Source organism: Salvia hispanica, chromosome 2 (assembly GCF_029641045.1).
Source record: "Salvia hispanica isolate PSC_SH4W2 chromosome 2, Shi_PSC_v1, whole genome shotgun sequence".
NCBI lineage: Eukaryota > Viridiplantae > Streptophyta > Magnoliopsida > Lamiales > Lamiaceae > Salvia > Salvia hispanica.
Window position 1 is genome coordinate 33,643,258 of NC_142693.1, and position 12,104 is coordinate 33,655,361.

Below are 12,104 nucleotides of genomic sequence, written 5' to 3' on the forward strand. Positions count from 1 at the left end.
AAAAATATTATATATGAACCATCCTATAATGATAGGATTGAATATAATCTTCAAGAATTGCAATCCATGAATCATTATGTCGTAGATAATTGGCAAATACTTATCAAAGAAGTCAAGAAACCATTTCATATCCCATTTTCAGTAAAGTGCTAAACAAAACATACAAGGCAGGAACAGTTGAACGCCTCATTAGCGTCTCATGATTGCTTATTTCTTTCACAAAAAAGAAGCCGAGCATTACATCACACTTCAGATGGGAATACCTAGAGATTTCTTCAATTTCTCCACTTCCAAATATGCAGTTGAATAAGGCAAAAACTCAGAGCAGTAGCTTCTGCTCAGGTCGTTTATCGCAACAGCAAGTTTAGGGATCTCGAGTGTCTCCTCATGAGTCAAAGCCCTCACAAACTTGGCAGGATTTCCTGCCCACAGCTCCCCACTTGGTATTCTCCTTCCTGGTGGAACCACAGATCCGGCCTCAAGGATGGAATGTGTTTCGACCAAGGAACCTTCCATTAGAATCGAGTGCTGCCCAATAATGCATTCAGGCTCTATTGTGCAGGAGCGCAGCAGACTGTATGCACCAATTGTGACAAACCTCTCAATTAGTGTATCGGCTGGCAACCCTGTCAAAAAATGCAATATTTCAGCTAGAGCTATATATCATCAAATACTTGTTGAGAAGAAGTTCAAGCCAAACCTATAAAATTGAAGACTTGACCACACTCAATATTATACTAACTAAGATATGAGGAACACTGCCATATGGATAATTAGTTATTTTGATTAAATTCACTTATTCTTATGTGAATATTTCAAAAAAAATGAATATTTCTTGTTGACGCTGATTTGAAATTGGGGATCATTAAAAAACTTATACTCCCTGCCTGGAACCTACTGTATCAAAGACAATTTATGTTTCATGCATGATATTTTAACAACAATTGAATTCAGAACATAGGATTTCAGTTGGCAGGTCACATAGGTGAAGGAGGTTGAGCTGAAGAGTAAATGAGCTTCATTTTCTTCACAAAATAGCCGACAACCTCAGCAGCAATGATTAAAGAGGGATTCAATCCTCGGTCTTGTGCTCGATCTCCTATGTACTAAGTTTTTAAGTACTTTGGTAAAAAACCAAAAGTAAGGGAAAGTCAAAGTCCAAGGTCATACTCCAGTAAACTGAAGCTTCTAACTGCAGTAATTGAGCAGTGTAAACCACTAAGTTTGCTCTTTATTTGATTAACCAGCTTGGAAAGGTATTTGGTTCACTCTATTGATTCAGCCCCAATTGAAATAGCAGATATGACAAGAAAATCAACTCTTTTAATATTAAAAATCACCATACAACATCCTGTGTCCTATCTTTACCATCATATATCAAGGCCTAACTAAACTACCAGAGGAAGTGTCATTCTAATCGGATCTTTCGAGCAAACGGTTAACACGTTTTTCATACCCCAACTAACTTCTGGAATGAATGGGAAAAAACAAGCTTAAGGAATTCACGAAATTCAAGAATGGGTACAACAAGACGTTTACATCAATATTCTCCATCACCAAGCATAAAATCTGATAGGAATCGACGTTACTCAATATATATTCCGAGCTTTAGTCGAACAGAATAAGTACCACTTTTAAGTAAGTCCTTCCTCATTTTAAAGTTTCAAGAGCTAGAAACAGGATTAGAGGGCGGTCATCATTTAGCTAATATTGTTGCTCATTCATATGGAAAGTAGGACTCTAAAATATCAATTGTTATACGAGGACCTTTCCCAGTACTAGGCGAAACAAATTGTTGTATACAGAAAAAGTAAAATCATAAATTGCAGATTCCTAGTGAAAGGCTTAAAGTCCAAAACAACTGATCACATTGTGCAAATTTAGGCTCAAAATTAGGATATGGCATTTTGATTTGGATTTAGCTATCACACAATTCAATTTTGGGCAGCCTGAATATACCTAATTCTAAATCTAAACCTAAATAAGACAAGAGAGACAATCAATTGAACCCTAATTAACACAATCAGAATGTAAAATCAATTTACCCGTAGGAGAAGACCAGGCGGCGTGCACAACGCAGCGCTCCTGCACATTGGAGCAGAATCCAACTGAGATCTTGTTCAGGTCGCCGCGAAGAACGGCGCCGGGCCACACGGAGGCGCCGTCCCAGACCACGACCTGGCCGGCCAGGACGACGTTGGGCGCGACGTAAGCGTCGACGGCGACCTTGGGGGCCCACTGGCCCAGAGGTATTGCCTTGCGCTGGCCACGGTAGTCCCATTTCACTCGATCCGGCGACTCGCGGATGAGCGGAGCCGGTGGGGGCGGGTTTTCTGCAGCTTGAGCTGCTTCAGCTGAGAAAGCCCGGCCCGGAGACCAGGTGGAGTGGGTGCGGGGCAGTATTCTTCTGCACAATCGGGTAATTGTTGCCATTATTTTTCGATTTCTTTATTAGCTAGAGAGAGAAAGAGAGAGAATTGAAATGGAAATGGAGAGGAGTTGGAAGAGCGAATCGGTTCACTGCTGTAGAGTGAGTCGGAGCGGGTCGGGTCGGGTTCTGCCCATCTATTTCACTAAATTAATTATGGCAAATTGCCAAAAAATTGTGAAGTAATCAGATATTTTGCACCCAATTTTACTATTATCGACAATTTTTTATGAAATTATTTCTTATATGACTGTCGTGAAATTATATGTGGACTTCATCATCGTTAAACGATATCACCGATCTATAAAAAATAATGGCATTTAATTGATAAAATAATCAACACACTACAAGTCGATGTTTTTCAATTGTGATTTACTTATGAAAATATTTAAATTTCGTAATATACTATACTACCACTTTGCTAAGTATGGTTTTGTAAAAATATATGAAATGGGAGGAATGTTTAATATATTAATTAATCAAATATCGTGCATATTTTGTGCAATTTATGTGACAGATAATTTATCTTTGTTTCCATTTATTTTTCAGTTAAGAAGGTTCTTTGGTGTCCCATCATTTTAAAATTCTAGAATAAAGAATAAAAAAATCAACTGTTACATATATATATGTATGATCTCAAAATTGACTCAACCTCAATGTGACACCATGCAATTAGCCCAGCTTCAGTCAAAAATCAAATACTAATACTACAATTTCTGCACAGCTGTTTTGAGCTGAAAAACTTATAAGCTTAATGCTGGTCATAACACTTCTGTCTAGGAAAATATGTATAATTCAAAAATTGGAGAAAGAACTACCTAAAATTTATCCAAGGTGATCTTCTTTCCCTTGTTTCTCCTACTATATGTAATTACATGCTTGGGATCTTCAACTCCTCTTCTCTGATTTGTATGGGCTTTTATTGGACAGGATTCTGTCATCGTCCCATTTCCGAGGCCTGGTTCTCTAAGCATCCCAGGATCAGCAACTACTTGCTCAGCCGATTTAACATCTGTAATCGCGTTTAGAAGTTCCAAAGGGAGAGCAGCAGGATCCAGTTCATAGCAATTCTTAGGAGCATTTTCAGTTTCTACACCATTCAAGAAGTGAAATGGGACCTGATGGGAGAATCTAAACATCTCTCCTCTTGGAATGGTCTTGATCCTTCTCTGATCCGGAAGCTGGTTAAACACTGATGTGAACCCAGCCACTTTAACAAGAGGAGCAACTAAAACACCTGTATCCTCATTGTAGTCTTTAAGTACCACTACCAGATCATATTTGTGTATTGTTTCATCTGGCGTGTTCTCGTCCCAATCAGCGGACCAATTCCTGTACAACGCCCAAACTTCCCCCTTAATTGGCAAAATGTGGATAACTCCTCTTAATCCCTTTTTCCACTTAACTGGATGAGAGAAAGAGTTTAGTCTTTCACTGACTACAAACTTACCAGCCCTGAAATTCCCAGTAGTCTTGGTGAAGCCAGAAGCAACCCAGTCAAGGGATCCAAATTCAGAAGTGGATTTGGAATTTAACCAGCTTATTTGCATCTTGAATGGGATCCTGGATATGACACGATGAATCATAGCATAATAACGAGGCATGCCATCATCATCATCATATGCAGCCCATACCTGGTTATTAGCGAATGAGTTCTCTACCCTGCCATCATCAAAATTATGGAAATTTGCATCTGGAACACTCATGGACACAAAATCATCAGGCTTCGCTTCCACAACAGTCTCTTTGAAAGTGGAGGATTTCAAAGGCTCCAACCTCGGTTCATCATTTATCTCTGGATGAATTTTGGAATTGTTGCTCGAAGCATGCACGACATTGCCCGTATCCTGTCCATTCGAAAGTGAAGAGGTCACTTTTTCTTTCTCCCATTCATTTAGCTGGTTACGGATCTCTGTCTTAGCCTTCCCTATCAGCATAGCACGTATGCTTCTCTGAGATAACTCCCTTGTACTTCTGGGCTGCTCGGCCACAAATTTCCCCTTAGCATCTGCAGAAGCCTTCTTCACATATACCCCACTTCCTGCTATCCCTTGGCTTCCTTCATTGGGATCATCACACTTTTGGCCATCTTTACGTCTCCTTTTGGCTGGCCTCTCTTTGTTTAGAACAGGGGAAGCGGTATGCGAAGCTGAAGCTGTTTCTGCTTTTTCTGGCACACTTGAAGGACCATTTTCTCTCTCCATGTTAATAGGCGTTTCATGCCTTCTTTTGGCTTGCTTCTTAGATGTATGGGATGAAGGAGCTTGAGAGGTTCTTGAAGCTGATGGCTGTGCAGCAGCGTGCATATCTTCTTGTTGTTGATTTGGGAAGGGACGAGGACGTGAGCTGCGGCTATGTACAGGTGGATCAGGTATAGCTGTTGCCAAAAAGGGCTGACGACAGCGGCGACAAAGAAGAGTCTGATTGAGAAATATGTTTGTGTACTCATAATGCACGTTGCACCCATTGCACAATGTCCAGAATGTGTCTGGTCGAAAGAAGCTAGAGCTGGAGGTCATCGGTCTTCTGGAAGGACCACTCGAATTAGAGAATGGTGGCTTTGGAGTAGGAATATACTGAGCAGGAAAGGTTGGGTGTGCATTGTTTTGAAAATTGTGAACCTGACCATTTGAGTTAGAGAATGGTGGTGACTGCTGAAAATTTGATGTACTAAATCTGGCAGTCTGATTTGAAGATCGTATGTTCACTTTCAGGTCATATTCACTTCTCTTATCCTTATCTCGCAATACACCCCACGCCTCAGATATTATTTGGAATGCTCCAGCAGCCCCTACAGACTTGTTTTTATCAGGATGAAGAAAGAGCGCCATTCTTTTGTATTGTTTCTTTATAATCTCTTCATCAGAAAGTGGATCTACCCCAAACATTCCATAATAGTCTGATACTCCATTTATTTTCTTCTCATGTGCTACATACACATCAATGATCTCAAGGAACTGAGACACACCATCAAGCTCAGGAAAGAGGCTGTGAGCCTTCAAAGCCAACTTTTTAGCTCCCAAAATGTCTCTCTCTAGTAACAGATTCTCTGCAATTCCTTTTGCCCTGATAGCTTCATCTTTATTGCATGCCATTTTCAGATATACCAGTCTTCAGCTCTGAAAACCTAAAAATTAATAAAGTTTTAGAAAACAGCATTAGATGGAATATGGAACAGCATATCAACAAAAATTAGACGATATGCAGAATCTAAATGTTCTTTACAAGTAATGCAGCAATTAAAAGAACTTTGTGTTCAGAACTGACATGGAATGCACTGTTTTGCACATGTAATATTCTTCTGGAGGTTTTTGAATGGAAGCTATTCAATCAGGAGAAAAAGCGGACAATGACAGGGGAAAATGGAAAAGAAGGAAAGTCAACCGAACACAGTTCACTGGAAAACTGCAAAGGGGGGCATCATTTGAATTAGATAGTTCATCTATAAATACTGAAAAACTCAAATTTCCATTTCAATATGTGGATGTTAACTTGAACGAAACTTCTTTATGCTTGCATACTTTTAAGAGATCGAAATAAGGCAACAAGAATGTTGAGGAAATAGCAAACATGAATTCACAAGATATACATGTCAATTTTGCATGTGCTAAAAAAATATAAAGGGAAACAAAAGCCCACACATATACATAACATAATGTGTAATGATAAGGACAAAGCAGAGATATATAACTATAGGAAAGTGACAACCAATCTTTTTGAGATATATCAAAATAAGACAGAAGAATATCAGCATGAATGAATTTCTGAAACAACAATCCTGGAAAAATGCTAAATTTCGGACTTAAGAATTCAATAAAGTCTAGTTTTATGCATATAAAGAAATTGATAGGACAAACTCATCAAAAGACTCAATACTACGTACATAACTAGAACACGGGCATGTTTGTGGGATGAATTGTCAAAGTAAGCAGATGATTCAGTATTACTCAAATAATCCTCACTGATTCCGTAGGAATGGGATCAGAATTGCCAAATAATTATTGAAAAAGCATGGATATTAAAGAGAAACAATGAATCCATGACCAACACACACATAGTAAGTGTCTGTGTGTGCGTGTAATGTTACCCGAATATTGATCTGCAAACATAGTACTCCATTAAAAGTGATTTCATATTCATTAAATAACAGAGTCGGCCTCCCATTTCATATTCGACACGTGGCCTAAGCTGTGATATGCACTCTAACTCTGGATATAAAAGTGTAGCTGCAAATAAATGCTACTGAAACTTATTTAGTGTATGCGGACAAACAAGTACGTGATCCATACACCAACCGACAAATAGAATAACGGCAGTAACGATATTACCGAACTTATTTTAAATCTGCGCAACCCATCTTGGCGCGAAAGCCCCTTCTACTACTCGCACACAATAAAAAAGGAAAAACACCAGGAATGGTCACATCTTGTTTTAAACAATTCTAAGGAGTAATATTTATCTATTCGATGCTATCATTGATCAGATACTTATCTTTTTGGCTAAACTGGTTTTACAAATTTTACTCGACTCCAGAATTGGCTATTTTTTTACTTTGTACCCAATGACAAATCATTCAAACAAGACTACATAACACAATTCAATGCATATCATGATCTCATCCCTGCTGCAGATCTACAAAACCTCAAGTACCTCTTCTTGAAAGAAGAACTACAGAACACAAATTAACAACTCAACAAGCAGTGAGAGTGAAAAAAAATACAATCTCTTCATACAATAGAAGCTATTCCCCTCATTACCAAAACCAAAAAGAGGATCACGAGAAGCAAACTCTCCATATAAACACACTTCAAATTACAATGGGCAAAAGGTTTATGCTTATTAAACCGATTAACTATAAATAAATCAGGTAGGAAATACATAGACATAATCATATAAACATTCACACACACACAATTCAGAATTGGACATCACTACAATCAACTCACAAATCGTCAGCCCTGATCAAAACATGCAAGCTCTCCAACGCATTGATTCAAACAAAACCCCAATTTCCCAAAATCATCAGCAACATGCAAAATCGTGAACTCAAAAAAACATGATTCTGTGCATAGATTACAATCAAATAGCCATCAATGCTGAAAAACACATAAATTATACACGGCATTACCTCCTCTCCACGTGAAGAAATATTTCTGATGAACCTTTTGATGAGATTCTTCACTGAGAAGGAACTAAATAAAATTATTTTGAAATGATATATAAAGATCAAAAGAAAGAAGGAGAGCTAAATAAATGGATTTTCAATGGTGTTTGAGTGCTCGGATCAACAGAGAATGCATTGAGCAATGCTGAATTTCAGAATTAAAGAACACTGAAATGGGAGAATCTAAATGCTTTGAAGGAGAAATCGGAAAAAGGAAATAAAATTTTGCTGATAAATTGTGCATTAAAAATTAATCTGAATTTCGCCTATTTAAGGTGGTGAAAGCCCACCTTTTTTTGGGGGTAGAGGTTTGGAGGTGTCTTGAGTTAAAACCCTAACTCTGGTTAAAATTAAGCCAAGCCTGGTTAGAATGTTAACTCAATTCACTGTTTGTAATTTTGTAATTAATAAATTTTATGTTGTGAATGCTTGATTTCTTGAATTTCCAAATATAGGCTCGTCGGTTTAAACTTAGTGCGATAAAGTATGCCATGTAACATTATTATTGATCCTCTTTTTTCAAAAGAAAGGAATATGTCACTACTACCTCGATATAGTCAACATGCACATTCGGAAGCTTTTATGTAATTTATATAAATCGAGACGACACACCGCATCGTGTATTTTCACTTGGTATAACATCTACAATACTCTATAGAAACGTTGATGAGATTATTCAAAAATAAGTGTTGAGTTGAATTGATTTCTATAATGGTGTATAATTAAGCAAATGACTACTAATGTCATTAATGATTTCCACATCTGCTGAATCTATGAGTGAGAGTGTGCAATATTTAAATTTAGTTTTACATATCACACTGATTTATAGCGGTTGGCATAAGATTTCACAAACTCTATGAGAGAACTGCATTTACTGTGGCTATATTTGGTGATGTTTTATTGAATGCACGTATGTCGTCATGGCTGCTGTCATAGACCGCGAAGAGGGTATTTTGGTCATTCTGCAGCTTGGCATCCGTGAGACCAGCTTCCATCGGTGAAGCATGTGTCCTCTCTGTGATAAGTCTGAATGCAAAGGATACACATTGATGAGGTAGAATGAGGATTTTCTGCAGAAATATAAGAAAAATGAAAAAAAAAGTCAGAGATGATGATGATGTTAGATACAGAATTCACTGAATTTGATCCTGTTACAACATTCTCCAGAAGCAAGGGGGGGAAACAGCCTTTTCCACAAATAAATTTGCTAGAATCTCCTTTTCTTGCAGATTCAGTGTCATCTGCAAAGTAAAACATCAAATAGGATTTATTCATCGGTCTGAGTTTCATTCACTCCACCTGCAACAGCTCACATTCATCACTTGAACCTAACTCATATGACACCATAACAATTGCATATCTATTTAAAAATCAAATGTAAGATATAATGCATAAAATAGATTTTGAGGCGGCTGTATCGTAGTAGTATTCGTGCCTAGAGAAGCAGCATAGCTAGCCAGTATCACAGTGTAAATGACACATAATATAATGAGATTGTGAATTCCTTAATGAGATCCATAATAAGTATATAAGCTCAAAAACATAAACACGTGTATGAAAAAAGGAAATGCTTAGTATATTGATGACAGATCTATAATCTCATCACATTTGCCAGAGACTGTATTACAACAAATACGTAAGTTCACCAGCTTGTCGTCAGGTAGTTGTAAAACTAACTTGCATATATGGACAATTCAGATTTCAGTCCTTTCGGTTATATGATATACTCTGGCATAAGTATATAGAGTTCGACTTCTTGCTTGTTAAATTTTAGGATACGTGGATACAGCAAAAGAGGATCCAGAGTCAGGGCGCTAGTGGGGGATATGACGATACGTCATCCTATATGATTTAAGCAAGATAAATATGTAAACAAAACCATATGCACTTTATGGAGGAAGGATCCAATGCTCATGTCTATATTTTAACCTAAGGATATGTGGCAATTCACTTGCCTGTTTTTTATACATGCAAGTAGAAAGCAAATGAGCTTCTGATTGATCTGGTAGCTCGGCCTTACTAATGTACTCTCTTTTACATCAGTTATACACCAGTTTTTCCATTTCAATTAATGTAGAGTGCTTTGCTACAAGCTATTAAATTAAAAAGAGCACACATGACTAGGCAATTCCTCATCGACTAGACAGTTATATCACCTCCACATTTCTTCCTTAATAATAGCCCCAGTTAGACCTACGTGCTTAGAGTTCTCGTGCTGCAGAGTTCCAGCAGCTGCTCTTTTGAAAAGGCATTACCACCTACTCTGTGCATTGCTTCTGAAGGAAATCAATTGCAGTTTGATGAGTTTATAAAATTATGTGTTGCTCTTTTTAATCGCTTATAATAAACCAAAAATAGAAAGATAATCAGTTTTATTAAACTTTGGGCAAGCATACACAGATACACCGAGCTAATAAAAACAATCCGAAGTACCTAACCCATACATGATACAAGGTATTTGATAAACTGACATTTTCACTCTTACATCCACATGATTTTCAACACTGAATTCCATTCCCCTTTTGTATGTAAATGTTATGCCAAACATGTAACAATTAATGTCGGATCCTGTACCGTGCTTCAAGTGCTCAGAAAGTCTCTGATGGACATGGTTAATTACAATGATCTCAACTAAAAAAAATATATACTGATATGATTTGCTTCAAGTTGTTTGCTACTTGTTGCAGATATCAATTCTATACCATCAACATTATGCAGAAAGAAACAATCTATGCTTACCTACTTTAAAATGATAGAAGCGTGCAACGATTTAAACCGATATCTTCAATTTTCAACAAAACAACCTATTCATAGCAACACCTTCAACTATGACAAACAAAAATCTCAAAAAGTTCATAATCAATAATAAGCCTCAGATCCACTTCAAATATGCATATCCACCAAAATAGGTAACCCATTCCTTCTACATCATATTTTCAACTTTCAAATACAAAATCAAGCCCCGGTTAAGCACAATCAACAACACGAAAACAAAGCAAGATCGTACCGCAGCAATCAAATCATCCCATATTCCTTCTGCGCTATCTGATCCTTATCATACCTAATCGCCGTAAAAGGATTGCATATGCATAAATAACAGTCATCGCAAAACAAATTTCAGCAGGAAAATTTGTGTCTCAATTGTTTTTCGCTCTTCGTAAATTGGCGCGATTTATTAACTAAACTAGAGGTTTCCGAAAATACCAATTTAACCCCTATGCTTGTAAAATTCTAAGTTTCAGTCCATGAAATTTCTAGAATATCGATTTTCATCCCAAATATACTTACATTTGATCGACTAGTATTTAAACTCACGAGGTGTTGTGCTAACTTTCTTAAGTTGTGCTAACTTTCTTAAGTTGCTAACCATGTTAATTTATTATTGCAGTTTATTAAAAATGTTAACACGATTAAAATCAAACGTCAATATAAACTTAGTTGGCATTTTAATACACTAGTGTTAACTCACGTGCGATGCACGACGAAATATTTTTTTGTCATACGATTTTAAATTGTTAATCGATTAATTAAAATAAGAAAAAATATAATTATATAAGATTTAAAATGGAAAAATATACTACTATATAATAAAAATTCAATAAATATATACTCCTCAACTCATTTTTACATCTAAAGACATTAAATTAAACATATTTAAAATGAAATTAAGACAAATACAATTATTTGGACAATGATAAAGAGACTATATTAAGTGTTGACATTTTTGAAATATATATTTAGAACAATCATTCATATTTCTCAACTAAAAATAATAAACTGTGTAAAGATGAAGATAAATACTATGTATGTTTGAGTTAAGGATGTTACAATTCTTCCCTCTCTAAGAACTGTAAAAAAATTGGGATAAAATTCTGGAACCATATACACGTGGTACTCTAACTATTGTAATCAAAGAAAAAAACAACAATAAATGAAATGGAAATTACAATGAAAATTAGTCAAGAAAAACCCTCTTTCCGCAAGACAAATTACATCACGGTTAGTGCTCTCGGATCGACGTATTTTCCCCAAAGATGAAACGATTTCCTCCTAGCGTATATAACATCTCAAACCTGCTAGGCACCTATAAACTTGATGGGGCTCCAAAATCAAGCAAAACAATGTTCCTAAAATGTGCAATAAAATGTTGAAAGCTTGAGAGAGAATGAAGAATGTTTTGTTAGTGTATATTTCATCCACAACTCTATGCCTTTTATAGGTACAAAATTAGTACATGAGAGATCATGGAATTAAAACATCATAAATTATAAAATCAAGACAATATAGGTTACAAAATTTGTTAAATGGTCCTTATTCTATTTAAATATTTGTAACCACCAATGAGTCATGTAGTGCTTTAAGAATTAGTCAAATGCTCATTAAAATATCTAATAAATATTCATAAGAGTTACTTAAAATGTTCAAATTGGTCCATAATTTATAAATATTTCATAATAAGGACAAAACATATAAATATTTCAAAAAAGGCCAAAACTCGCCTTTTATATATGT

General features: G+C 36.3%; 2 protein-coding genes and 1 long non-coding RNA gene across 5 annotated transcripts; all 3 read right to left on the bottom strand.

Moving 5' to 3' along the window:
* Nucleotides 1-100: 100 nt before the first annotated feature.
* LOC125202537 (gamma carbonic anhydrase-like 2, mitochondrial) lies at nucleotides 101-2,506 on the bottom strand. Its single transcript, XM_048100946.2, has 2 exons — nucleotides 2,046-2,506; nucleotides 101-626 (listed from the first exon to the last, which is right to left on the bottom strand). The coding sequence occupies exons 1-2, from the start codon at nucleotides 2,431-2,433 to the stop codon at nucleotides 250-252; spliced, it is 765 nt and encodes a 254-aa protein (XP_047956903.2). The 5' UTR covers nucleotides 2,434-2,506; the 3' UTR covers nucleotides 101-249.
* A 579-nt stretch (nucleotides 2,507-3,085) lies between these two features.
* On the bottom strand, nucleotides 3,086-8,075 carry LOC125202382 (uncharacterized). Its single transcript, XM_048100770.2, has 2 exons — nucleotides 7,557-8,075; nucleotides 3,086-5,555 (listed from the first exon to the last, which is right to left on the bottom strand). The coding sequence occupies exon 2, from the start codon at nucleotides 5,521-5,523 to the stop codon at nucleotides 3,247-3,249; it is 2,277 nt and encodes a 758-aa protein (XP_047956727.1). The 5' UTR covers nucleotides 5,524-5,555; nucleotides 7,557-8,075; the 3' UTR covers nucleotides 3,086-3,246.
* A 206-nt stretch (nucleotides 8,076-8,281) lies between these two features.
* On the bottom strand, nucleotides 8,282-10,730 carry LOC125202729 (uncharacterized). Of its 3 annotated transcripts, XR_007173177.2 has the most exons (4): nucleotides 10,600-10,727; nucleotides 9,749-9,868; nucleotides 8,751-8,833; nucleotides 8,282-8,662 (listed from the first exon to the last, which is right to left on the bottom strand). It is a non-coding gene; the product is annotated as an uncharacterized LOC125202729 (long non-coding RNA). The 3 variants fall into 3 exon arrangements; XR_007173178.2 differs by lacking the exon at nucleotides 9,749-9,868 and having other exon boundaries at nucleotides 10,600-10,730; XR_016135470.1 differs by having other exon boundaries at nucleotides 8,282-8,833.
* Nucleotides 10,731-12,104: the final 1,374 nt, after the last annotated feature.